The following is a 26,827-nucleotide window of genomic DNA, read 5'->3' as shown; positions in this document are numbered from 1 at the left end:
TTTAGCTGTCTACCGCTATACCGAACTTGGAAAAGTCATAATTTCCTCATACGAAGTCAAATTTGAACGTTCTTTTTATATACGCTCACGGTTTAATGATATCTAACATAGTAAGTAACCAAATAGAGACTTTTGTACATTTTATTTTCAAAGTTAATTTCATTATTATCAACAGTGGTTACAATACTTGGGTTTTTAAGTCACTACATAGAATCAAAATATCGGGATGTCACAACCGTGTTTGATTCGCTAAGTATATTGTAGCACTTGTTATGTGACATTAAGCGGTGGTTTATCTGACTTCGTGAGATATGTGAGTCTTCTCACTATACCGTGTAGGATGCTAGTTGTCTTTGTGACTCCTGCATTATATGATGGGATGACCCTGTTTGTATAATGAGCAGGGCCAGCTATGAAATGTGGGACCCGATGTTATGTATCATATGTGGTATCTTGGCAAACTCACTAAGCTTCGTGCTTACGATTTTGTGGTTTAAAGATTTCCAGTAAGGATGAGCAAAAACTAAACCGACTAAAATAAACCGACAAAACCACAACAAACCGCAACCAAAAAATCGACACTGATGCAAAAACCAGGGGTGCGGATTTTATTTTTGCAAAAACCAAAGGTCTGCAGGTCGGTGCGGTTTTTACCAAGAAACCAGTCTATCAAAACCGAACCGCACCGAAGATTTATAAAATAATAAATCACTAATTTATATTTATATTTTATAATATAAACATATTCTTTAAAATACTAAGAATTATTAATACAAGTAAACCAAATTTCATTTTTTTTCTTAGTTAACCATTGTATATAAAGTTACTTAAAATTTTTTATTTATATAATTTATTTTGTGCTGAAAATAAACTTTTACAAATAAATGGTTTCAAAAAGTGAAAAAAAAAAATGCACCATACAAACTTACATGCACATTGTTATCGTGTTTTTTTTAAATACATCAAAAAACATCAAAGATCACACCAAATTTTAGAATCGGTTTAAAACTGAAACCGCATCGATACAAACCAAAACCGCATTTAGAAACCGCAAAATCAAACCATTGAAAAACCGCACCCAATGGTTTTGAGAATGCAAAACCGCACCATGCGGTTTGTGGTTCGGTTTGGCCTTAAAACCGCATCATGCTCACCCCTAATCTTCAGGTAATTTACAGTTTCAAAGTGAATGGCCCGGATCGACTGCACAACATCCCTTTATGGTTTTTTCCGTAATAATTATTATAGTTTTACTATGATGTTGAAAAATACATTTTACTCATATTTGATTAGAAAGAAATACTCTTCACCAAGAAGTTCAAAATTAGTATATTATATAATGGTTGTATGGATTTGATGGTTTGAAAAATTAAATTTTTTATCGGTAGGATGTTACATTTTTTACCCTTTTACACGTAAACCGGTCCCCAACATAATATTAGGATTTTTTCTCAAATATATACAGAATATAAGGATTTTATTAAAAATATATATACTTTTGTTTTTTAATAATATTTTAATATATTAATATCTTTTCTGTCTAACAAATTGTATTAGTATATATAATTTTATGGTATTTTTCTTTTTCTAGACAAATAATATATGTTATGAAAAAAGTTTTTTTTTTTTTTTTTTTTTTTTTTTTTTTCCTAAAAATGAATGTTTTTTAATATTTCTGTCTAACAAATTATATTATCTTATATTAATCTTCTTACGTTTTATTTGTCTGAAAAATAATATCTATTATGAAATATTTTTTCTTTCTAAAAATAACATTTTTATAATATATTTGTTTAAATACTAATCATATGATATTTTCTATATCTTATATAAAAAATATATTATGAATATATTATTTTCCTCTACAAAAACCGTTTTTATAATATTTATTTTTAACTAATTATGTTATCTTACATTAATCTATTAATCTTATGGTGTTTTATTTTTCTGATAGATAATATCTATTATGAAATGTATTTTTCTTCTAAACATAACCATTTTTATAATACTTAACAGACTGATATCTTACATTAATCTTATGTTATTTTATTTGTCCGACTTAAAAGATTTATTACGAATATAGTTTTTTTCTTATAAAAAGAACCGTTTTTACAAGAGTAATGTAAGATAATAATATTTTAGACAAAATTTTTATAAAAACGGTTATTTTTAGAAGAAAAATGTTTTTCCATAATATATAATATCTGTCAGACAAAGAATATATGTAATAAGATTAATGTATAATAATAAAATTAATTAGACATAAAGATTAGATAATATATATTATTTGTCACACAAAGAAAAAAAATCATAAAATTAATATAAGACACAACACAAAATCTCATGTGTAAAACAACACAATTTGTTTGACAACCCTATTATAAAACGGATTATTTTTATAAGAAAAAAATTATTTAATAATAAATATCGTCTATTAGACAAAGAATTTACCATAAATTTAGTGTCAGACAATTTAATATATTTTGGATTTATTTGAAAAATGTGATTATATATTGTTGGTGACCGGTTTACTGATATTTTACCGGTAAAATGGTCAAAATGAGTACAATTGATGATTCTTGAAACTTAATTAACTAAAAATAGTAAGGATGAGCATCGGAAGTGGGTACTTGTTTCAGAACCGAAACCGTCTCGGAATTGTCGGTTCTGGAACTGGAACCGCCTTAAGCGGTTCCGGTTCCGCTTCTTATTTTTTTGGAACTGCTACGCACTGGGTAACCGTCGGAAATATATATATATATATATATATATATATATATATATATATATATATGTTATTTAAGTCAGTTTATAGTATATTGGTCCAATTTTATCTGTGTTTGATCCGAGTTGATTCAATTTGGACCGAACTAAATTGCGTTTGTATTGATCAAAGTTAAAAAAATGATGTAACTGGGTTACCCGCTCTTGGATCCAGAACCGCTAGTTTCGGGACTAGTTCTACAAATTTAAGAACTGCGTAGATTGGTTCTAGTACCGGTTTTAACTTTCTAGGAATCGTCGGTTCCAGTTCTTGTCAAATGAGGCGGGTACCCGCCTATGCTCATCCTTAAAAAAAAGATAAAGACTAAATCGATTATAAGACCTAAATATAAAGATTTTCCGATAGATTTCTCATTCAACAACACATAATTCAAAAACTTATATGACGGATAATTCAATGACATAATTCAATCTCCTTAACCTAAATCATATGATGTGTAATATTTTTCTTATAAACAGACTATTCTAATTTCGTTTTCATCACATCCAATTTTGAAAAACAATTTGATTAAGCAACGAAATAAGTTGGCAAGAGTTTTTGCAATCGTTTGATGAGTTAAATTACGATGCATGTTCATTTATTACTATAAATATATTTATGTTTATGTAAATCACATATTAATATGAGTATGTATTGATAAATGCTAATATATATATATATATATATATATATATATATATATATATATATATTAGTTGTGAATAATTTAATTAATAAAATCAAGTTTTTGACGCATCTGATCTCGTTTTTCCATGGTAATTGTAATTCGAAATGTGTAGATGGTTATGCTTCACATTATAGCCCGTATTCTAATTAGGGACGTCAAAAAGTTTCATGGGATCCCGAATCCGTGGGGCTCCAATCCCATATAATGGATATTTGTTAAAAAAATTGAGGGTGGAAGCAAGGGTAAGGGTAAACCCTGTTTTAAATTTGAGGGAGGGGACAAGTATAGGCAATCCCAACCCCTTGTGGCCCATATATATATATATATATATATATATATATATATATATATATATATATATATATATATATATAAAATAGCAAAGACTTTGACCTTTGAGAAAACAATAAAAATCATACTTTAAGCTGTTAGTATAAACGTTTTGAAGATGTGATAATATTTTTGTTTTTAACGTGTAAAATTATGTTATAAATGACTTTTTCAACCTAATAAATAGTTTCGTTAAGACCAAAAAACAACTTATTTTAGCCCCATAAAATATATATATATATATATATATATATATATATATATATATATATATATATATATATATATATATATATATATATCAAAATCGATAGGGAACGGGGAAAAGAGGGTGGGGTCGAGGGTAATCTATGAAATTGGGGGTAGGGGCGGGAGTGTAGATGCTGAAAATTTCGGAAGCAAGGGTGGAGGTGAAGGAATGGGGAAAATTTGGGGGTGCGGGCTGGGATGCAATTTCCGTTTCGTTTGCTTCCGTTGACATGCGTAATCTTAATTTATTAGTTGTTGATACAAATTAAATACCTGTAAACTATTATTGTTTGTTGAATTACAACATTTTCTAACAGATATCAATCAAATATTTATTTTAAATAATATATACATTTCAAAGCAAAAAACATATAAATAAAAAGGTTATAAATATAATATTTGTATCTATCGTTCCACTATCAGTAGATTTGATTAGCCATTTCAATTTTCACATGTAAAAAAAAATATAATTGAGATTATATAGAATAAATAGGTCTTATATTAAAATAATATGCAGATTATATAAAAATTAGAATGGAAAATAATTTATAAAATAAAGGATCACATGTAAATTTTGTTTGTAAGCGATTGGATTGTTTATATTTAAAAATACAAAAAATCAAAATCATTAATAATATGATTAATAATATAGAAATGATATAAGACAAAATTACATAAATGGTCATTGTGGTTGAAACAATTGACCAACTCCGGGTCCCTGTGGTTTCAAAATCTTGCAAAGACCATCCTTTTAGCTAACAGTGTTAACTTTTTCAGTTAAATTCCTTGTAAAATAACACATTTACCCTTCCTGCCATAAGGACCAGTTATGTAACTGTCTATCATTTAATTTATTTATATTTCTATGATCTAAATTTATTTTTGATGTTTTGTTTGAATTTATTCTTAATGTTTTTTAATACGTTTTTCTGCTTACATTTTTTAATATTTTGTAATTTTTTGTAATTTTTCTTTTGACGTTTTGTTTGAATACATTTATTAATATTTCTTTTGACTTTTTGTTTGAATAATTTCTTCTAATTTTTTTGACGTTTTTTACAAAAAAAAAAAATTAATGTTTTTATTAATTTTTTTGTTTGTATTTGTTAAAGATTTCATGGTCACTATAATCATAATTCATAACTTAATTCCCTTCGAATCATATTTTCCTTCTTTTTGTTATATAATATAGGTAATATTATATAATTATTATTTTTTTAATTCATATGTATAACTATATAACACATATAATGTTGGATAATTATTATTTTTGTAAAGCTTTTTATAACATTCAGAAGAAAATGTAAAAAAGTTTATTAAATATGAATATGATTAATATAGATAGACTAATCAGAACATATCGGGTAATCAGAATCCAAAACTGATGTCAAGTTATACATAGGTTAATTGAAACTTGTATAAGTTCAAAACAAAAAAAAAGTCTAAACGATTTAAATAACTCAAAAATATCAAAGTTAAGTCTAATGTGAAATGACATAGTTGCTCTCGTCAAGACTACGAGACAGTCTTAGGTTAACCTGTGTGTACCTAAATTATATCAATCATATTTATATTTAATAATTTTTTATATATTTGTTTTCACAAAAAATATTTATGAAAAGCTTTACAAAAATAATAATTATACAACTTTATATGTGTTATATAGTTATATATGAATTATAAAATAATAATTAGAAAACGCTATCTATATTAAAAGAACAAAAAAAGGAAAATATGATTGTAACTGAATTAAGTTGGGAATTATGATTACCGTGACCAAGAAATCTTTAACAAATATAAACAAACAAAATATAAATTAAATAAATAAATAAATAATATTCGAACAAAAAGTCAAAAAATAAATTAAAAGAAATTATTCAAACAAAAATTCAAAACAAATATTAATAAATGTATTCAAACAAAATATCAAAAATATTAGAAAAATTATACAAACAAAGTATCAAAAAATGTAAGCGAAAAAATATATAAAAAAACATTAAAGAATATATTTAAACAAAATGTCGAAAAAAATCTAAATCATAGAATAAATAAATTAAATAATAATAATAATAATAATAAATAATAGACGAAGTTATATAAATGATTCATGTGGCTAAAATAAAATACATAAATGATCATTATGATAAGAAGGGTAAATATGTCATTTCATAAGGAATTTAATTGAAAAAGTTAACAACATTAGTTAAAAGGATCTTCTTAGATTTTGAAACCATAGGGACCATCTATGCACAAAATTTATCATAAGGACCATAATTGGTCAATTGTGCCAACCACAAGGACTATTTATGTAATTTTGTCTAGATATAATAATATATAACACAAAGGACTATAGATGTAAAGACTGTCTATATCGTAAATAGTAATGAATTAACGATGATGGTCAAGGTGGTTTGGGAATATTAAAAATAGTACTCTTCCTAGGTATTGATTTTTGTTTTATTTGAAAAATTGTATTGTTTGATCGTAAAAGGTCAACATATACCCAATTTTAAACTAAGGCTGATCGGAGTGTTCGGCAAGCAATTTGGATACCTCGATGAACTCAGGCCGAGGCCTTGGCATGCCGGGCTTGGCTTGGCAACTTGGTGAAAATGTGACGATGAGAAAGAGAATGTATGGTTTGGGGAAAGGAAAATATTAGTTTTTGATTAGAGAAGTTGTAATCAACAAAATGGAAGAAACTCGTATGCGTCTAAATTCAAGGAGGAGTTAACAAGTTTTTCAAGATTTGACATAAAAGGTCCTTAGGCTTTGGTCTACTAACAAAACGTACCCCCTAAATTCTCTTTATAAAAATAGTTTTTGAAATACAAAATTAACCTTTAACTTATAAACTTTAACTATTATTCTAGTTAAATGAAATTTTAGTTTAAAAAAATAGTATGTTTGAAATGTTTATTTTTTATATTGATTATTTTAAAAAAAAATTGACATGGTAAGTGTAGCAACGCACGCCATGTAAATGACAAAAATTAAAGAGTGACAAATCCTAGGTGGTATTAATTGTTTATAGAAGGATGTAGATGTTATTTGTTGTCCATTTATGTGTTTGGGTGCAGTTTCAAATCAATGTGTATGCTAAACATCTTTAATTTAACAAAAAATAAGCTTAAATTGCTATTGAACTTGTTTTTAGACGGTCAAAAATATTTGGAGAGGGTTTTATTCACCTAGTGGGATTTCAAAAAACTTTGTTATCTCACTTGTATGAATTTAGGTTCAATATGTAACTTTTTTAAATTACTATCTTTTTAAAGTTTTAAAAAAATCAGTTTTTTAGTAGCACTTTAAAAAAAACAATAATATTACTTATGTAGACTGTAGACTCCATATTTTTTCCTGAAGATATGCAAAAAAAAAGTACATACATTTTCTTTTAAACAAACAACACCCAAGTGGATTTTTGATTCTATATCTTGAAAGAAAGTATTGTTCACCATTTAATTCAACCGATGGTCCTCGATTTGTAATTATCAATTATGGCATACCAACTTTGGTGGTTACATCTCATAGTTATTTCCACCATCTATTTTGGATTTTAAACGGGGATGCCAAAAAAATCAATAATAATTAATTTTGGGATAAAAAGTTGAGATAGTAAAAAGACAAATTGTCCTATAACTTGTAAGACATGTGGTCCGTATGTGATTTATGTTCACATCATTTCGGTATCTTATACAATAGAGAGATTTAGGATGAACTTGTAGATTAAAGAAGCATATTCCAAAAACGAAAATTTTAATTTACTAAAAGATTCAAAGGCAAAATTCTTTTGGAGGTCAAAGTAGTAATTTCACGCACGATAAGAATAGTCGAGAGTCAAGTACTTGGAGTGTGGAGTGTGGACGCATATAAATTACTAGGACCACTCACCGTTGATTCCTATCGAAGAAAGATAGAGAGATAGATAGAGAAGAAAACCCTTCGTCCGGCCGGCGTATAATCTCTCTCGTAAGTAGATCGATTCCTTTTAATAACCAGTTCTTTTAGATCGATTAAAGGTTTCTTTTTTCTTTTGTTCGACTAAAGATCGAATCTTACTTATTGATCTTTTGTTTTCGCAGCAGCAGATTCAATGGCGTCAGATCCCAAAAATTTCGTATTCGATGATGTTATCAAACACAACAAAACCAAGGATTGCTGGCTTGTTATCGACGGAAAGGTCAGATCTTTTCTAATTCGCTTTTGACTTTGCTGATTTATACCTGCTTTTGGATATTATCAAAGCTTTTATGCTTTGGTAGCTTGATACGATCTGAACTTTATTGCATGTCCTGCGATCGTACTGTCGATTTGGTTTTATAGTAAATTTGTGCGATTTGACTCTGAGTTGAAACTAGGTATCATATAAGGTTATCACTCATCATCTGTGCCCCTGTTGTTTGATTTTGGAGTTGTTAGTAACAATTTTTTTGTAAACATGTTTATCTCCTTGCTTTCATTGGTGATTGAGTTTTATTGAACCTAAACTGAACCTAAACGTCAATAGGTTTATGATGTAACCCCATTTATGGAGGATCACCCTGGAGGCGACGAAGTTCTGCTAGCAGCAACTGGTAAGTTTTGAATGAAATATTACACCCAGACCCAATGAAGATGAATCTCATGTATTCATAAATGATTAATGCATGATTTTAGGGAAAGATGCAACCGACGATTTTGAGGATGTGGGGCACAGTGATGATGCTAGAGGTATGATGCACAAATATTACATTGGCGAGGTGGACAAATCAACTGTTCCAAAGAAGCGTGCTTATGTTAAACCTGCTGATAGCAACTACAATCATGACAAGACTTCGGAGTTTGTTATTAAGATATTACAGTTTATTGTGCCTCTTGTGATCTTGGGCTTGGCTTTTGTGGTCAGATCTTACACCAAAGAGAAGTCTGCTTGAAAGAGAAAGAGAGAGCTTGCTTGCTTCCCTTTCATTATTTGAGGTTTAGATGGTGTGTTGTGTTGTGTTGTGTTGGTTTTAAGTTATGGAGAATATTTATGTCTATTAAAAACATGGTGACTTTGGTTATTTATTAGATGAAATATGTCGTGAGGACAGGTTTCTCGTTAGTTATTTATTGTCCAAGAATTGCTTATGTGACATAATTTCAACATCATCTTTTCCAGCCTCCAATATGTCATCCAAATGAATTGCAAGGTAGTGAATAAAAGAACAGATCATCTTTAAAAAAAGGTGCATAATCATTGAGAATGATTATTATCAACGGATCATTCAATAGTTGAGTTTGTCATGCCATTTTGGAGAACTGTAGATGTTTGTTTCAAACTACATATACATCAATTTATTGAGTTTGCATACACAATTGGAAGATGCCAAAAGATTGTCTTTAGTAGAGAGTGAGATAAAAAATCAAAGAAAATAACCAATTTTTCTTTATTAACTTAGCATATAGATTTTGTATCTTTTATTTCAGAGCTCCGGATATTGGTCCCAAAATGGCCGATGTAGGGTACAATACAAGAAAAGTTCAAAAACATTCATGTTAAATAAAGCTAATGACATTGAGTAGCTAGAGCTTAGAAGCTGCATCCTTGTCCAAAAACCATGTTAGGTCTCCTTCAGGTGAAACCAATTGAACAGGTAAAACCTCAGAATGTTGACCATTTCCAAGAGACACATGCACTGGATGTGCTTTACCAGCCCCAGCTACAACAAGTGCAATGTTTGCAGACGCATTGATTACAGGGAAAGTAAATGTGATTCTTTCTGGTGGTGGCTTTGGTGATTCCTTGATAAACGTAACCCACTTGTTCTTCTCTTCAAGTAGAGGATGCCCAGGAAATAAAGATGCCACGTGTCCATCTGGGCCCATACCCAACAGCATAACATCAAACTTTGGAATCCCGGTTGTTTCAGATGTGGCGATTATCCCGTTGTGAACCAGATGCTTGATACAGGTCTCGTAGTCTTCTGCTGCACCCTCTGCTGATAAGGCATCGTTAATGGCGTACACATTTCCAGGAGGAATCGGCACCTGAGCAACACAGATTGAAAACTAATTTATACAAGAACAAGACAATGCTTTTTTTTTTTTTTTTTCTATACAAATTGATAATCTTGATAAACATACCTTGGAGAGAAAACCATCAAATGCCAGAAGGTAATTGCTATCTGGATGATCCTTAGGAACCACTCTTTCATCCACCCAGAACATATGCCATTTCGCCCAATCTATCGAATCAATGTAAGGTGCTTCCACTAGTTTCCTTTAATTCCAATTTCAAAAACATCCATCAAATATCAGTCCCAAATTCAGTAAGAACAAATACGCTTCTTTTTGACATTTACCTGAGCGACTTGATCAAAGATCCACCAGACACAACCACCGTGAAGGAACCCTTCTGTTTGACGAATTTTTCCGACAAATCGGCAGTGTATTTTGCAAGAGACACCGATAGAGCTTCTTCAGAATCAAATACCTGTACTTTCTTCTTCTCAGTTGCCATGTTCGCAGACGTTGACGCTTTTGTCTTCAAACAGCTGAATCTTTTCGAGCAGTGGGTGACGCCGATTGCTGAGATACTGTGATTTGGAGGTGCGGAAGAGAGGATCGATCGATTCGTCACCGGAATCCACGACGACGGAGATCGTAAGGGCAATGGAATTGGAGAAGTGCGTTTGGGTGTGCGCAGGGGAGCAAAAAGAGTTTGCGATGAAGATGCCATAGATATGATGTGCACCCTTTTGTTGACTTCAACAGACAGGGTCGATCCACCGGCGTTAACCTAAAACTTTTCACGTGTCCGTCTGATGACTTTGCTTTGTGGGCCAGAAAATAATCGTTCAGCTTAGGATTCTCCACCATTAATCATAAGAATAGTATTTTTTTTTTTTTTCTACAACTGATGTAAATCCAATACTAGTCAATCTCGTCTTTTTAGTTCTTTTAAAAGATTTTAATTTTAAAAAAAGCTTGAATTAAAAAGACTTGCAACCAATTACAAATTTTAAAAGATTTTATTTTAAATAAAATGCTATTAATTCAAAACGAACTATAAATTGTTTTTAAATATTTAAACTTGTCAGTTTTCATGTTTTTATGTCGTTTTATGGCTATCGTTTATATCTTATACAAGTTGTAATTATTAGTTTTGTCATAATACCGAGTAGTTTATATAATTATATCAAACTAGATGTGAGATCCGTATACTACACGAGTTTATTAAAAATAAAAATTTAATATCAATATTTAAACATTAAATATTTTATAAAATAACATTTTTACATAACATAATGCAATCTTTTGAAACATTTATAAAAGAAATCAAATGTTCATTAGAACATTTATGAGATTTATTATCAAATTAATAAAATGATTATTTTTCCTTATAAAACTCCTTCGATTTTTATAGAATTTTATTTTAAAAAAATAAAAATTCGTAAAAAATAACAAGTGGAAAATAATAATTCTAAAACTCCTACAAAATTACATATAGTAAAACTCTTAAAAATTTGACAAGTGACCAAAAAATCTTCATTTATTAGAGATGATACATATTGGAACAACCGAACAAGCATCTAGTTTTGTCAAATCGTACTTAGATCTAGAAATAGTTTTCAGGTGTGTATCCAAATTCCGCATAATCATTATGCAACACATATGAGTATGACAACCCAAAAGTCGTAGCATGTGAGATAATAAGGCTGGAGTGTGGCACACACTCCCTCATTTTATCACACCCCCTTACCACACTCAAGGAGTGGTATACCATAGAGAGAGGAAAGAGAAAGAAGAAAGAGATAGAGAGAAGGAGGAAGAGAGAAAGAGAAAGGAGCGCTCCCAAGAATGGACGCACTCCCAAACCGCATAGAGGGGGCGGTGTTTCCTATGCCACATAGGTGTTATGTCATCCTTACCGCACTCCACTCCTTCTAGTCTAATACGAAGATAATTTCTTTTAAATGCTTTATCTCAAGTAGGTTCAACATTAAACCATTCAAGAGGTGATCGATCATCTACATTACTATTGCCAACAATTTGCATATGAACAACAATTTTAATATTCGGTAAGTTGATTTTTTTTAGTTTTTCTGTGAAGTTTTTTTTAACCTAATGTCTAACCCAACAGATTCGTCGTTTTTTTTTACCATCAGGGAGGTTTATATTTGATTCCTCTCTCTTCCCATTTTTGTATGCAGGTCACAAAACCTGGGCCCTATCATGTCATAGGTTTTTTCTTAAGTCTTCCAAGTTCCCATTCAACTTTTCTTTTTTACTGCTTTGGTCTATATTATATTTTTTCTAGCAATCTGATAAAAAAAAAAACAAATTTTCTTTTTTATAAATTTTTTTTAAAGCTTGATTTTTTTTTTTTTAATTTATCTTATTACAACTTTTTTTTTTACATATTCATTTTCTAATTTTTTTAAATATTTGTTTTCATAGGCATAGAATTGTAAAAACTCGTTTGCTACTTATTGGCTCTATATTTGATAAAAAAAAATCATTTTACAAGCTAAATTATTATTATTTTTTTTGACTTGTTAGTATATTTTATAAATAAATAAATAAATAAAATGATTACAATTTATAGAAAATTAATAATTTGAGAAATATAACATGTGTATACGAATGACAAATTCGAATACAAAGCTTTATAAAACATTGTAGGTAGATAATGATAAATTTGTTAATTGTGACAATTTGAAATAGCTAATTCAAATGAATAGTGCTTATCATAATGTTGTATGTTAATAGTTTTTTATTTTTTTATTTTTTTATGTTAACCAATTGTGATGCCATTGGAGGCCGTCCATTTTCAAATCTATTTTATACATATTAAATATAGCAAAAAATATTTGTTAATATAAAATGACCTGCATTATCTCTAGGTCTTGTTGGTAATTTTAATATGATCAGACCATTTAGCATCATCAAAATTAACTTTGAAACAACTTGATGTTATATTGTAAGTTAGGAGTACGGGATACACACTTGCATAAACTGGATTGATCTAAACATAAGTATGAGGGTTTGGGGCATCTTCACGGTCTCGTTAGTATTTTCCCACACATCAACCAACTTGTTTGTTTGTTTTCTTGTTTTTCATATGTGGTGTTGTAAAAAAGGGATGACTCTAGTTTGGTTATAATTAAGCCCTAGTTTAGGGCCTCAACTACTAGAGGGCACCAATTGGCCCAAGATATTTAGGCAAAATAGAAATACCGATTCCTTATATTTTCTGAGTTAACCTACGTATGCCACAAAAATCAACAACTAAATTGATTAATTGAAAGTGACTATTCTTCTTCCCTCTCTTCTTATTCTCGATTATTGAAAAAAAATACCTTCTGTTTCTTCAATCTTCACTTTTAATTCTTCTTCTCTTCCTTCTATGTTCTTTGATTGATTGTCCATTTTCTGAAAAATAAATACATCGAGCTTCTCTTTGTATTTCTTTCTATGTCCTCCGATTCTCCATTATTGATCTGCACTTGATTGTTCAAAAGACTCAAAACTTCAAGGTTGTCGTAGTGTCATTAAAAAAGACAAGGGCAATATTTAAAGATCAAAAGAACTAAAACAGTAAGTCCAATCCAGTGTTTTAATTTTTCAGTTTTCAGTAATTCAGTTTTCCATTGATTAACGCTAAATCGGCTATTAACCATTGTTCATGATTATAGAAGGGTTTGAACGAGTCCACATTCTCAAAAACGAATTTGTGTTTTGCATTATCTTCTATTTAACTATTTTCTAGGTTGTCCTTTGCTAACTTGGAACTAAGGTAAAGCAGTGACTTTCTGTTTATTTTTTGTTCAATTGTATTTGTCTACTTGTTTTGGTGATTGAAAATTTAATCAAATATTCAATAATCCTGTTGAAAGAAAATACGAATAAGGGGCTTCAACTCCACCATTTATAAACTGTTTAATTTATTATTGCCGATCCGAAGCCCGGATAAAGGAGGTGAGTTTATAACATTGAGTATAGTAAATGTCAAAGGGCCCCAAAATTTTGGTTCTCTTAGTGCCTTCAAACTCGTTGAGCCGCGCCTCTGTAAAACCATATTCATTTCATACATGTAGTGTTATTAAAGCATTAAAAACATGTAAAAGTTTGTTTTTTTTACGTGTATATTTGTTTTTTCACAAACCAAAGTGGAAGTAATTAAAGATAATCCTACTTCTATTATACATAAACAAAATTTCCACAATATCACACCTAGTGTTATCTAAATTTTACATAAATTTTGCAAACAAATATTTAGCAGGGCGAGTTAATTAATTTGGGGATATCCATAAGCATGATGATGAGTCCAACATGTATTAGTGAATAGTGATACTTACCGGTGAAGCTTACAAGTTGAACCCACTTGAATATAATTAAAATTTAAAACAACACAACCACATGCACCAATCCACCATCACTCCTATACCTTCTCTATCTCTTGTTCCTACTGTCATAATTCATAAACTGCCTGCTTTCCTCTAGCAGTCCGTCGGGGTCTTCCTCTTGTAGGTAGATATGTAACCACGCCACTGCTGCAATTACTTCTGTCTAACATTCTATGAGAACATCAGCCTTTGCCATTGAGTACTATGGCCCAGAAAACATGTATGCTTGCTTCTCCATCGCCGTTGCCACATGATTTATCCCTAGAAGATACTTCTTCATATTACCTCCGTTCAATCCCAGTCACCGATTTTGCAACGTTTTCGGTTGTAGCCTTCCTTCTCCTCCTCTCTCTCCTCTCCCTATTCTGTATCTTTCACCTCCTTCTCAAATCCCGTTCTTCCCTCCACCTCCGGAGTTTTAACAACCTATGGACCATCCGCCTGCTTCTCGTCGTCTTGGTCGCCTGTTGGGCCCTTACTCAGATCCTCCGCCTCCCCTTCATCCGAGAACCCTTAACCTTCTCAAAACAAGCCTACCTATGCAAATTCCACATCGTGCTTTCTCTTGGTTTTCTCGTCACCCTGCTTTATCTGATCAACCTCTCCATCAAGCAACGAAACCCGTCAGAAAAATGGTCTGTACTGCTTTTGGTTATGTTAATGACCCTACCAATGTTGATTCTACAAATAATCTTGTTGTTCTTTACGCCATTGAAGGAGCAACTGCCATGGGTGTTATCTGTTGATAGTTTCGGGAACAAAAGGATGATTTGCACATACCCATTGCTAAGCAGTATTGTTTTCTGTGCGTTTGCTATCGTATACTCAATGGGGTTGTTGCTAGCTTGTTGGCGGGTGGTGTTATTGGTGATCAATAAAACCATCAGGTTACGAATTAACATGCTTGGGATGACAGTGATGATGGCACTCTTGGTTCAGACTTTGTTCCTTGGGGCGGAGTGGTTATGGATGCCGGAGAACATAGGTCTTAGCGTGGTGTCTTTGGGGATATTTCTGAGTGTGGCGGTTTGTGGTGTGGTTGGGGAGATTATGTTGGTGATTAAACCCATAATGGAAGCTCTGGACACAGGAAAAACTACTTGAATCCTGGTGTAGGGATGGTGTGCAATTTGCAAAGAGACCAATACTAAATGCTGGTTAGTTTGAACCAGTGTCGGATAACGGGGATCCACTATATATATAGTCTCCGACCAATGCAAGCAGTTTCTGGCGACTCGCAGGTTGTGTCTCTGGCTGCTTTTTCTTGGTGATGCTGGCCGGCGGCTAGGATAAGTTAAAAATTGGGAAATTTGATCTTTTTGTGCATAATGCTACAAAAAAGTCCATTTTAACTTTCAAATGAGACCACTAAAAAGTTAATAATGTAAGAACCATCATTTTTATTTTATAATTCTAAGCATTTTGATTTTTTTTAAAGTTTTCATTATTGAACAAAAAACAAGGATTTTAACATCAAATACATTGATACTATATTAGAATCGATCAAACATTTTATCCTACATTTCTAAATCTCCAACTCTTGAACACTTTCAAACTCTCCCACCAACACCAAATTCACTGTTACCGGCTGCCACCATCGCCAACCACTAACACCATCATCCGCCACCAACTCTTAGTCGTTGTCTGATACCAACAGTGAACCACCACCTTCACCTGTTGTCTCCGGTTGTGTGATTCCGTCGACTCTCTTTTGTGCTTTTTCTAATATCTATTTAGATCTATATGATTCGGTGGTTTTTCCTCGTCTGTGATTGTGTTCGTAGTCTAGATCTTGTGAGATCTACAATCTTTGCCTTCTAATATATAACACACGCCTTCCGATCTGTCTTCAATGCCTAATCGCCACCTCTTGCCATCGTTGTCAATCTCACCACCACCGACTATAACATTCACCTTCAGATATGTCCAAACCTACGATATTCTCTTCTAGATCTAAGATTTATGCTTCCTAATCTAGCTCGCCTCTAGTTGTGACGCTCATGTTTCTGGGCTAAAACATTAATGATGGCGTAATAGTGTAGGTCAATATTTGTAACTTATTTTGAAGTAATAAAGAGGAATTATGTGAATATTATGTTAATTATGCACTTATTTGCTTAATTATTATGATTAATGAATTAAGGATAAAAATAAGTGTCGAAAATAAATATTAAATGAAGTTGATATCTAAGGTTAAAGTTGTAGTGATCGAAACAAGGATGTCGTAGATATAAAGAATACCGAAACCCGAGTTATAACGAACAAGTTATGACCTATCGAAGTTTCGTGATAGAACCGACACGACGTTGTGTGACGTAAAAAGTGAATTTACGATAAAATGATTTTTAGCATTAGCAATCTAAACGAAAGTCGAAGGATTTGTTAAACCGAGAATTTAATAAAAAGAACGCCCAAATCTGACTTCGTATGACTAAGTTATGATTTTTCTAAGTTTCAGCTTAGCAGTATGCAACCCGAAACTCAAATTTTAGATCGAGTGGTTTTTAGCCAAAATAATCTAAATGAGAATCGAAGATCTTGTTGATTGTAGTTTAACGGTAAAAAGACAGATGGAAACGGACGTCGGATGAAAAAGTTATGAATTTCTAACGGACTTTTCCTGTCATTACCTGTTAAAAATATAACTTTAAAAATAAATTAGCCAACGAAGTCTAAACGAAAGTTGTAGATCATAGTCTCACCTACACGTGTATATAAACAACGTTAAAAACGAAGTTCGTATGCGAAAGTTACGAATTTTTGAAGTTTGAAACTGGGAGTACGCTCAGCGTACGAAAGGAATACGCCCAACGTACTCGTGTACGTAACTCGAAGTCCGTCACCTCCCCTACTCCTTTGTATGAATGCCACATGTCATAGCCTTACTGAGTCTGGAGTTATCCCTCCATACGCCCCGCGTACCATGATGTACGCCCAACGTACTGCTTGAAGTGGGAGTACGCCCAGCGTATTCTAAATGTACGCCCAATGATAAGTCTATTTTATGAATGTACTAAATTGTCATAAATATGTTGAATTGATGTATAATTGTCCAAGAATGACACTACTTTGATGAGTTGTTGGAATTCATATGAAGGTCCATATATTGTACTAAAAGTTTTTTAAAACCCACAAGAAAAACGAGCAAGATGAAGTTAACAAGCATGGGAGATGAATTGCTAAAAAAATGAAGAAAAATGGTGCTGAAAAATTTGACCACTCTTAAATGTTTTGATCATATCTCATGATCTAGAGCTCCAATTGACATGAAGTAATAAGTTTCAGAAACTAGACAAAATTTTCTACAACTTTCATGTCTTGCGTTTTTGCTGATTCTACCGTTTTCATCGCCAAAAAGGGGCAACAAAGATTAGGAACGTCTTAGAACGCGTCTAAGACGCCCCCTAGGACGCCTACCTAGGCCATTTTCAGGTGCAAATCAAGGATGGCAGAAGTCATGTAAAACGCCCTGAAGGATGCCCAGACGTCCTACTACCTAACATCTAAGACGCCTACTAGGACGTCGATGCGGAAATCAGCTCCGAAAAAAAGTTTTTCAGCATCTATTTAAAGGAGATTTAACCCTAATCGACGGAGGACTTCTCCCCTGCGATTTTGCCCAGTTTTGGAGGGTTCCAAACACATTCAAACCTTCTCTAAACACGTTTTTGATCACTCCAATCTGGATTCAAGATGAGAAATCATCAAGTTCATCGGGATTCAACATTAGAAGATTGTTCAAGCAAGGATCTTAATCATCTCCACTACAACTTCAGAATTTCCTTACTTATCCATTAAATTTTTATTGTTTCAAGCTTTGATAATCATTAGGTTATAACTGTTTCATGATTTAAAGTTTTTTTATTGGATTTCATTATGCATTTTATTTATTTCATCCAAGTTATTTGTTTTATGAAATCAATGGAAGACTAAACCGTTAGGGTTACTTCCGGGGATGTTAGGACTTTTGGATGAACACACTTGATTCTAATTAATTTCAATTGTTGTTTTATGCTTCATGTGATGATCTTTGGTAATGATAATTGAAATTGGGTTTTATGAATTTGTTTGATGTCATACTTAAGATAGTCTATTGTTAATTCATCATTTGTTCCAAGTTCAAGTAGTTTATGAATAAAGACAAGTGATTGAATCAACATATATTATTCCAACTTATGATATTGAAACTTAATATGGTAATAGGTAATTGTAAGACACTTTATTGCTAATTCACTAATTGTTCCTAATCCATTTAGACATAGGGAGTAAGACAACTAGTTGAATGAACATATTGTGTGGCCAAAGTTATGGGTTACAAGATAATAAACCCCAATTGCATTTATGTAATTGAACTAGGATTATAGGGAAGAAAGTGTGTGAATCTAAATTGTCCATAACTGAACCGGGAGTACCTTGCCTTTTTCATTGAGAGTTTCGTTTTTATTAATAAGTTTCCAAGATTTTGTTTAAATCTTTTTCGTGACAATTGCTAGTATTAGTTTTTCGTTAACTATTTTAACACAAAGTTTGACCACAACCTCATTGTGGATTCGACCCTTACTTACCCTAGCTATCTAGTGTGTGTGAGGTTTATTTTTGACCGAGACAATGACCTCGATCAAAATTTGGCGCCATTGCCGGGGAGATTGTGTGCTTAAACTATTGTGTTGAAGCAGTGCTGACCCAAGGCATGTTCAAAATGTTCCACTAAACAAGGCCCAATAAAAATCTAGGGCCTAATTTTATTTTGAACTAGGTTGTAACCCGTGGAAACCACGGTTCACAAAGTAAAATAATGTATAAACTATAAAAATCGTGGAAAACACAGTTCACAAAATGAAATAAAATAAATCTTTGATGATGGTGAACCGCTCTGAATCATGGATTGGTGGAGAAAAAACAGAATCCCCATAGACGGTTCTGATTTACCATGAACCATTGTTATACTCTAGTCACAATTTATTTTATATATATATATATATATATATATATATATATATATATATATATATATATATATATATATATTATTTGTGTATTATAGCATCTTACTTTCATTAGTTTCTATTACGACATTCTATTGCTACATTTCAACCACACATTTTATATTTTCCTAATATAGCATTGTTTTTCAAAAGATCTACTTAAATATAGTCGGGCATCATGCTTCATATTTTTCTAATATGAACAATTAATAAATTATAAAGAATTACAACATATTGTTATTTCAAATTAATAAGACCATGTTGTACAATGAAATAGAAAATTAATTAAATTGAAAAAAAAACACCGACAATCAATCATGGAAAGAACATTGTTTTATCTGAAATTAGTGTAACTCAACTATATCTTCATACTTTAATGTATTTACCTACAACAACAAATATTCAACAAAATAAAGTACAACGAAATATTATGATCAATGCACGTAAGATGGTATAATAATTTTAAAAAATAAGCTTTTTGGAATTGATTTTATTTAGAGCAAGACACTAAAGAAAACTAAAAAAAAAATATCAAACAATAATCTAAATAAAACAACTTTTTTGTATTTATTTCATTTATTACATGATAAAAGAAAACAAATAAACAAATATATAAAAGCAACAAATAGCAGAAAAAAAGCAAATATATAAAAAGTTTACATATTTAGAGGAAGCAGCAAAAAAAATAGAATGTTTGGTGCTCTTTACTATAAATCACAACAGAAAAGGAATAAAAAGATTATTTAATCGTTAATTGGAATGCAAGAATCAAAGAAAAGCAAGTAAATTGATATAACATGCAAAAACATTTTTAGACATTAATTTCATTTACAGTAAGCAAAAAAAAATCATATAAATAATTAATTAAAGTTTGTCGCTATTTACAACACAAGAATAGAAAGTAAGATGCTATAATAACCAACTTTTTAAGGGTAATTATTATTTTTAGAACGGCGACAAATTAAATAAAGAACCAAAGACATCAGCAGGAAGTTGGACCGATACAGTGAGTTCAAAGCATAAACAAAGATTACAATAACAGGAGATTCAAACAACACCAAGTTGTCAAATAGTTAAAGCGAAATACATAAAAAATGCGGTTCAAGAGCAATTTCAAATCCTTAACAACATCAATTTTATAACATTTCTACCTTTTTAAGAACTAAACACTCACTTTGAACATCAACTGTAGTTAGCCTTTCTGTAGAATCAACATTTAACATCTTTTACAAATGATCCTTAGCAAATATTGAATTGCACCTACACTCTAAATATCCTCCCCATCACCAAAATTTCCATCTGAATGGTCGACCATGAACCACATTAACAAAAAAAAAAAATGGTAAAAAAGAAACCTTTAACCCACTTAGTAACAAATTTCTCGAAATTTTTGGTAAAAAAAACTCAATGGTGAACCATGAACCACATTCTTTTAGACATATAATTAAAAACACATTTTAAGCATCCCCTATTGTGTTGAAGCAAGGCATGTTCAAAATGTTCCACTAAACAGGGCCCAATAAAAATCTAGGGCCTAATTTTATTTTGAATTGTGTATTATTAGCCTATGTTATTTTCTGATCCAAATCATGTTAGGTTAGCTTGGTTAGGAGTTTATCATGCGAGACTCGGGAACGTCACACATCTGATGAGCAGAACAGGAATGACGCAGCCATTTGACGTGAGATTCATTTTTTTTTTGGGGAAAAGTAAACGTCCCCTTGGTTCCTTCATTCCTTGAGTTTCGATGTTGATTAGTGATTGTGACTTAGGCATGAGATACAAATTAATGATGGTTAATCCTCTTGACTCCTTGCAGCAACAGTCTCTTTAAATTGAATCGTCTAGACTGCTTTGGAGCAACGATCTTGCCTTCTTGATAAACTCAGTAGCCATTTCTTGTCTTCTTGATCAGAAGCTGCCTTCAATTCATTTTTCTGGCAGTTCCTATGTTCTCTAATTTATTATATATTTACTTCAGTTGTCCAATTACTGGTCAGGTTTCCCTATTTATATATGTTATACATATATGATGAATTTCGTTGTTCTATTCCTTTTGGCAAAAGAGACCAAAGCCTCGATCAAAATTGTTCATTTACTTTATGTGGTTCTGGTGTTTGCAATAATGTACAGGTTTGAAAAGCAGATTGCCCGCAAATAAGGTGCATAAAATCTTTATTCTGGTTTCAACTCCTACGAAAAGCAATCTGCGTAGAGATGGCAAAAAAACCCGTACCCGATGGGTACCCGAAACCCTAACCCGAGTTGACCAGGTAAATCCCCGAGTTGACCGGGGACAGGGACGGGGATGGGTATTACCCGAATACAAAAAGAGGGGATGGGAATGGGGATGGTTCTACATGTCGGGTACCCATACTCGTACCTAAAACCGGCCCCGATGGGTACCCGATATATATATATATATATATATATATATATATATATATATATATATATATATATATATATATATATATATATATATATATATATATATATATATATATATATATATATATATATATAGTGTTACGTATGTTTTTATTTTTAATAATGCATAAGCAAATGTTCAGTAGACAAAGTAAGGTTTTTTAACAATAAAATGTATAGTTTTGGGAAGACTTTTTATGTCTTTTTTTTGCAAAAAATGATTTAATTTATAACCTTGAATGTTATTATTCGTATTTGAAGACATTCAGTGATTATAGTGTTTTATATTAGTTCTATTAGTTTTTGTTTTGTTGGTTAATATATAATTATGAGTTATTTTTCATAAAAGTTCAAAAATTTGTAACGGGAAAAAATCCCCGATTACCCATTGGGGATGGGGATGGGGATATATTTCTAATCCCCGATGGGGATGGGGTCGGGTATGGGGATCGGGATCGGGATTCGGGTATGGGGATGGGGAACACGAAACCCGGTATACCTGTACCCATTGCCATCCCTAAATCTACGTGTTTCTTACAAATGTAGATTTACAAGTGAGTTACTCATTTTATTAGTGATATGTACACTTGTCTTGTGCATAAGTTTTTTTTCTTTGTTTAGGTAATATGTGGATGAAATATGATTCTAATTTCACTCATTAACATACGTTCAAAGCAGAGCATAAAATGTCTGCTCAAAATGTTACTCTGCACAATCTAAGGAAGGTTTATGGGTATGAATTCATTTCTTGTAAATAGTAGATTTCTTAGTTTTCATTTAAAGCTGTCATATTTATGAGGACAAATGTTTACCAAAACTTCTTAACAAATATTTTATTTCAAGTTGTTGCCCTTGTGTTAATAATTTTCTGTAAAGTTTGTCAACTACAACAAAGACGTTTACTACTACAACATCAAAGCCAGAGACTTTTTTTGTTAGTTTTTGTTGAGGAATCTAGTCCTTGTTCTATGTTGGTTTGATGATTTGTTTGCTATATATATGGGTGATAAATGGAAAGTGAGACGTCTTTGCTATTTTTTAATTGGTATATGAAAAGTCAAGACTTGTTTGTTGCTTTAAAAAAATTGATATTGTTATATATTTGTTTCATTTTGGTTTGTTGAATGACATTTTCTTATAGATATAATAGAAGATGAAATGAAAATTTAAGTGAGATGTCTTTGCTATTTTTTAATTGGTATATGAAAAGTCACGACTTGTTTGTTGCTTTAAAAAAATTGATATTGTTATATATTTGTTTCATTTTGGTTTGTTGAATGACATTTTCTTATAGATATAATAGAAGATGAAATGAAAATTTTTAATTTTCATTTAAAATTTATAAAAATTGATATACTTTAAGCCTATTTTTACAAAATTATACAGGACCTTTAAAATCTCGGGATTGGCTCTGTTCATCAGTTATTGATAAGAGCAACACTATAGCATATTTTCTATGGATTAAATCATAGCTAATTAGTTATTGCACATTTTTGTGATTTTTATGAAGTCTAAAACTAAATGTCAAGTCACTGTGTATTCAAAAGAAAAACATGCATAAATATGGTTTATTTAGAAAACACAACATCGTTACTTCCATGCATTTAATGGGCAATATTATTGAAAATATAAATAAATGTGAATATAATTGATATTTTGATATCATAAAAAATATTATTAAATATATGAAAGATGATAATTGTTGCAATACTCCTATTCCAAAAAATGTCATGTTTGACTTTACAAATAGTTTAGTGAAAAATATACAATCTTTTTATATTTTCTTTTTGTTTATTTTCATTAATCATAATTTTTTCTGTTATTAAGTTGTGAATCTATGCTTTTTTTTTTTATTTGTTATAATATTTGCATTAAATTGTTAGTCGATGTTAGGTTTAATGGTTGTTATACTTTGAATTGAATTTAGAATGTTCGTTATTATATTGTGAATTGAAGATGTGATTTTTATGTTTTTAACTATGAATTGACTGCATTAAGTTGTGAATTTTATGTTTAAATTGTGAATTGATTATATTAAGCTATAAGTTTTATGTATTAAACTGTGAATACATGATTTTTTATAAGTTTTTAAATCGATCTAAATATCTTTTCATAGAGCATATAAAGTGTTTGATTAAACTATAAATCAGAGTCTTGGAATGTTTTATTAAATTGATCATTTGTGTGGTGCACACAAGATATTTGATGAAAATGCTTCAACAAATCAAGCATGTTTTTAAGTTATGAATAATATGAATGAGAGTCCTAAACTGCTTTATTAAACCGTGAATGAAATTCTTGAAAAGTAAGGTTATGTTGAGAATTTGGTTTTTTAGTGTATTTTTTTGTGCATTAAGTTGTGAATTTAATATATTAAGTTGTGATATTTGTGTATTAAACTATGAATTAACTTTATTAAGCTATGAATTGGTTGTATTAAATTGTCAATTAAATGTATTAAGCAAAGCATTGACTATATTAAGCTGTTAACTTTTTATGATTTTTTTTTTGCTTCTGAAATATGATACTGAAGACATTATACACAAATATAATTTTATATGATTTTTGAATAAAGTATGCAAAACTTAAATTGTGAACATTATGTAAATAAAATTTGAAGTAAACAATATCCTATAGATATTAAGGTATAAATATAAGGTTTAAGTGAATGTATAATTTTTGTGTATTAAACAGTGAAATTTATATATTAAGTTGTGAATTTTTTGTACCAAACTGTGAATTGACTTTTTTAAGCTGTGAATTATTAATGAATTTTCTGTTAAAATGTAAGTGATTTATTTAAATATGTTTATATTGATTTTCTTGTAAATATATTTATTTTTTGAGTTGTATAAATATGTAAGAATATATCGATTTTTATAATTATTTTGCATTAAACTCATAATTAATGAGTTATATGGTTTATTAAACTGTGAATATAATATTTAAGTTGTGATTATATATATATATATATATATATATATATATATATATATATATATATATATATATATATATATATATATATATGATTTGGAGTGAATGATGATTGCGACAGAGGCATGAGTGGGTGGTGGTGGCATGTGGTAGTTGGTGGTGGTGGTAGTGGTGGTAGAATTTTAGTTTGACTTCTCTGAATATATGAATTACTGTATAATGAAATATATTAAGTTATGAGTTTTATGTATTAAACTGATAATGGACTATATAAGTTGTGTATTTTATTTAAAATTTGTGTTAAAATATTATTAAATGCATGAATGAAAATAATAGAATGTTAACTAGTGAATTAATATTTTATTAAATTATGAATATGTCTTATAAATAAAATATTTTACAGAGATTTTAAATTTAGAAGAGGAAAAAATGAATTTATCAAGGTATAATTCCATTTTTTTTATTAAATTATATATATTTTTGCTGCAAAAATAAAAATTTATGTGTTAAAAGTTATTACTGGAGAAATATAAGCCATAGTGTTTGTTCTATTAAATTGTGAATACGATTAAAAAAATATCATTGAATTTGTTACTCTGGTAGCGGTCTAGCGGTGGTCTCGTGGCAGTCCGGTAGTGGTCCTATGACAAGTAACAACTTGTTGTAAACTACGGAGTGAAAAAGTTTGCTTAATATAATATTGATGTTTGATTTGTCCAAAATATACTTAATGAAAAAAATAAAAATAAAAAGTTCCTAGGGTTCTTAACCTTTTTGGGTTCTCATTTGAACCACTCTCTCTCTCTCTCTCTCTCTCTCTCTCTCTATATATATATATATATATATATATATATATATATATATATATATATATATATATATATATATATATATATATATATATATATATATATATATATATATATATGAGTAGGATCAAATGAGAACACCTAAAAGGTTAAGAACGTGAGAACGGATCTGAACCATCAAAATATTCAGATACGAGGCTATTATCAAACGGGTCATTTATATAAATTCTAAAACCACATGTATTTAAGTGTAACTTGTAAAATGTCACAAGGCTATAATGGTAATTGCAATTTTAACTTGTTCCTATAATTTCTCAATATATTGTCGTTTAAATTATTTTCCCCCACCTCATATCTTTCTTTCTTTCTTTCTCTCTCTCTCTCTCTCTCCCTCCCTCTCTCTCTCTCTCTCTCTCTCTCTCTCCCTCTCTCTCTCTCTCTATACCTAGGGTTGAATCAATAAACCGCCTCCATCATCTGTATTCCCCCAATTTCTTCCTAATCGCAACATCATCTTCGCTTTACCATCTATCGTAGCCCTAATCGGACCTTTGTAAGTCATCAACTCAATCATTTATGGTATAGTCGATTTTTCTAGGTGGGCATCGTGCTTCGCCAAACATCAGATTCGACGGCATATCGAATTCACATAAAGCCTCTCCCTCTCCTATCAGACACATAGAATCGGGTGGTCTCTAGTGGTGCTCTCCGACAACCCTAGCTTCAGAAACTTATACAACATGTACTGGGTAAAAATCGAAGACTTTGGTTTTTCCAACTCCTACTTGCTTTTCACTGATCTGAGAAACTCTGGATAGATGAGAATCGCTCTGGCCAGTCTCAGTGGATGGAGGTTTTCTCCGGTGCTATCTTCGATAAGGAAAACACGGTTGAAGTCTCCTTTACTAGACAACCATGGTTGGTGTGCTTTTTCGTTAGCCAAATCTTGGAGCCAGAAAAGGGTGGGGTAAGCTTCATTGATAACAGTAGGGAGTCGATGCTTAGGGGTAAAAGGGTGGAGGTACTTCATTGTGGTTTTGTGTGGGGTCGAAATCTGAAAACAGAAGCAAGTGAGGATATCATATGGGTTTACGTTATATTTATTTATGATTATAGTCACAATTCTAAACGAATGGATAGTACTATAGTATATGGGTTTATATTATATTTATTTATGATTATAATTATAATTTTAAATGAATAAAATATATAGTGTATTTGGGTTTTTCATTTTTTGTTTAGATATATTAATTGTTTATACG

The 26,827-nt window shown here is 30.7% G+C and overlaps 3 protein-coding genes across 5 annotated transcripts; 2 read left to right on the top strand and 1 right to left on the bottom strand.

The window, feature by feature from the left end:
* The first annotated feature begins 7,863 nt into the window (after positions 1–7,863).
* LOC145013281 (cytochrome b5-like) lies at positions 7,864–9,117 on the top strand. 3 transcript variants are annotated; one of them, XM_078972085.1, is made up of 4 exons: positions 7,864–8,003; positions 8,117–8,214; positions 8,542–8,608; positions 8,691–9,117. In XM_078972085.1, the coding sequence occupies exons 2-4, from the start codon at positions 8,128–8,130 to the stop codon at positions 8,945–8,947; spliced, it is 411 nt and encodes a 136-aa protein (XP_078828211.1). In that variant the 5' UTR covers positions 7,864–8,003; positions 8,117–8,127; the 3' UTR covers positions 8,948–9,117. The 3 variants fall into 3 exon arrangements, with proteins under 3 accessions (XP_078828211.1, XP_078828212.1, XP_078828213.1); XM_078972086.1 differs by having other exon boundaries at positions 7,870–8,003; positions 8,120–8,214; XM_078972087.1 differs by having other exon boundaries at positions 7,894–8,003; positions 8,123–8,214.
* Positions 9,118–9,418: 301 nt separating this feature from the next.
* On the bottom strand, positions 9,419–10,804 carry LOC145013280 (putative 6-phosphogluconolactonase 4, chloroplastic). The gene is made up of 3 exons (XM_078972084.1): positions 10,358–10,804; positions 10,140–10,275; positions 9,419–10,043 (listed from the first exon to the last, which is right to left on the bottom strand). The coding sequence occupies exons 1-3, from the start codon at positions 10,732–10,734 to the stop codon at positions 9,579–9,581; spliced, it is 978 nt and encodes a 325-aa protein (XP_078828210.1). The 5' UTR covers positions 10,735–10,804; the 3' UTR covers positions 9,419–9,578.
* Positions 10,805–14,608: 3,804 nt separating this feature from the next.
* On the top strand, positions 14,609–15,508 carry LOC145008751 (uncharacterized). Its single transcript, XM_078967361.1, has one exon. It carries the CDS (start codon positions 14,609–14,611, stop codon positions 15,506–15,508), a length of 900 nt encoding a protein of 299 aa, XP_078823487.1.
* The last annotated feature ends 11,319 nt before the right edge of the window (positions 15,509–26,827 follow it).

Source organism: Lactuca saligna, chromosome 8, assembly GCF_052625555.1.
Source record: "Lactuca saligna cultivar CGN05327 chromosome 8, ASM5262555v1, whole genome shotgun sequence".
NCBI lineage: Eukaryota > Viridiplantae > Streptophyta > Magnoliopsida > Asterales > Asteraceae > Lactuca > Lactuca saligna.
This window is presented reverse-complemented; position numbering and strand designations above follow the sequence as displayed.

What these genes read in the sequence shown, in the direction of transcription:
- LOC145013281 (XM_078972085.1), top strand. Translation starts at nt 8,128, where the DNA reads ATGGCGTCAGATCCCAAAAATTTCGTATTCGATGATGTTATCAAACAC. An exon ending in GGCTTGTTATCGACGGAAAG is followed by an intron (nt 8,215 to 8,541) that starts GTCAGATCTTTT and finishes AAACGTCAATAG; the next exon opens with GTTTATGATGTAACCCCATT. An exon ending in AGTTCTGCTAGCAGCAACTG is followed by an intron (nt 8,609 to 8,690) that starts GTAAGTTTTGAA and finishes GCATGATTTTAG; the next exon opens with GGAAAGATGCAACCGACGAT.
- LOC145013280 (XM_078972084.1), bottom strand. Translation starts at nt 10,734, where the DNA reads ATGGCATCTTCATCGCAAACTCTTTTTGCTCCCCTGCGCACACCCAAA. An exon ending in TCTTTGATCAAGTCGCTCAG is followed by an intron (nt 10,276 to 10,357) that starts GTAAATGTCAAA and finishes TTGGAATTAAAG; the next exon opens with GAAACTAGTGGAAGCACCTT. An exon ending in TTGATGGTTTTCTCTCCAAG is followed by an intron (nt 10,044 to 10,139) that starts GTATGTTTATCA and finishes TGTGTTGCTCAG; the next exon opens with GTGCCGATTCCTCCTGGAAA.
- LOC145008751 (XM_078967361.1), top strand. Translation starts at nt 14,609, where the DNA reads ATGGCCCAGAAAACATGTATGCTTGCTTCTCCATCGCCGTTGCCACAT.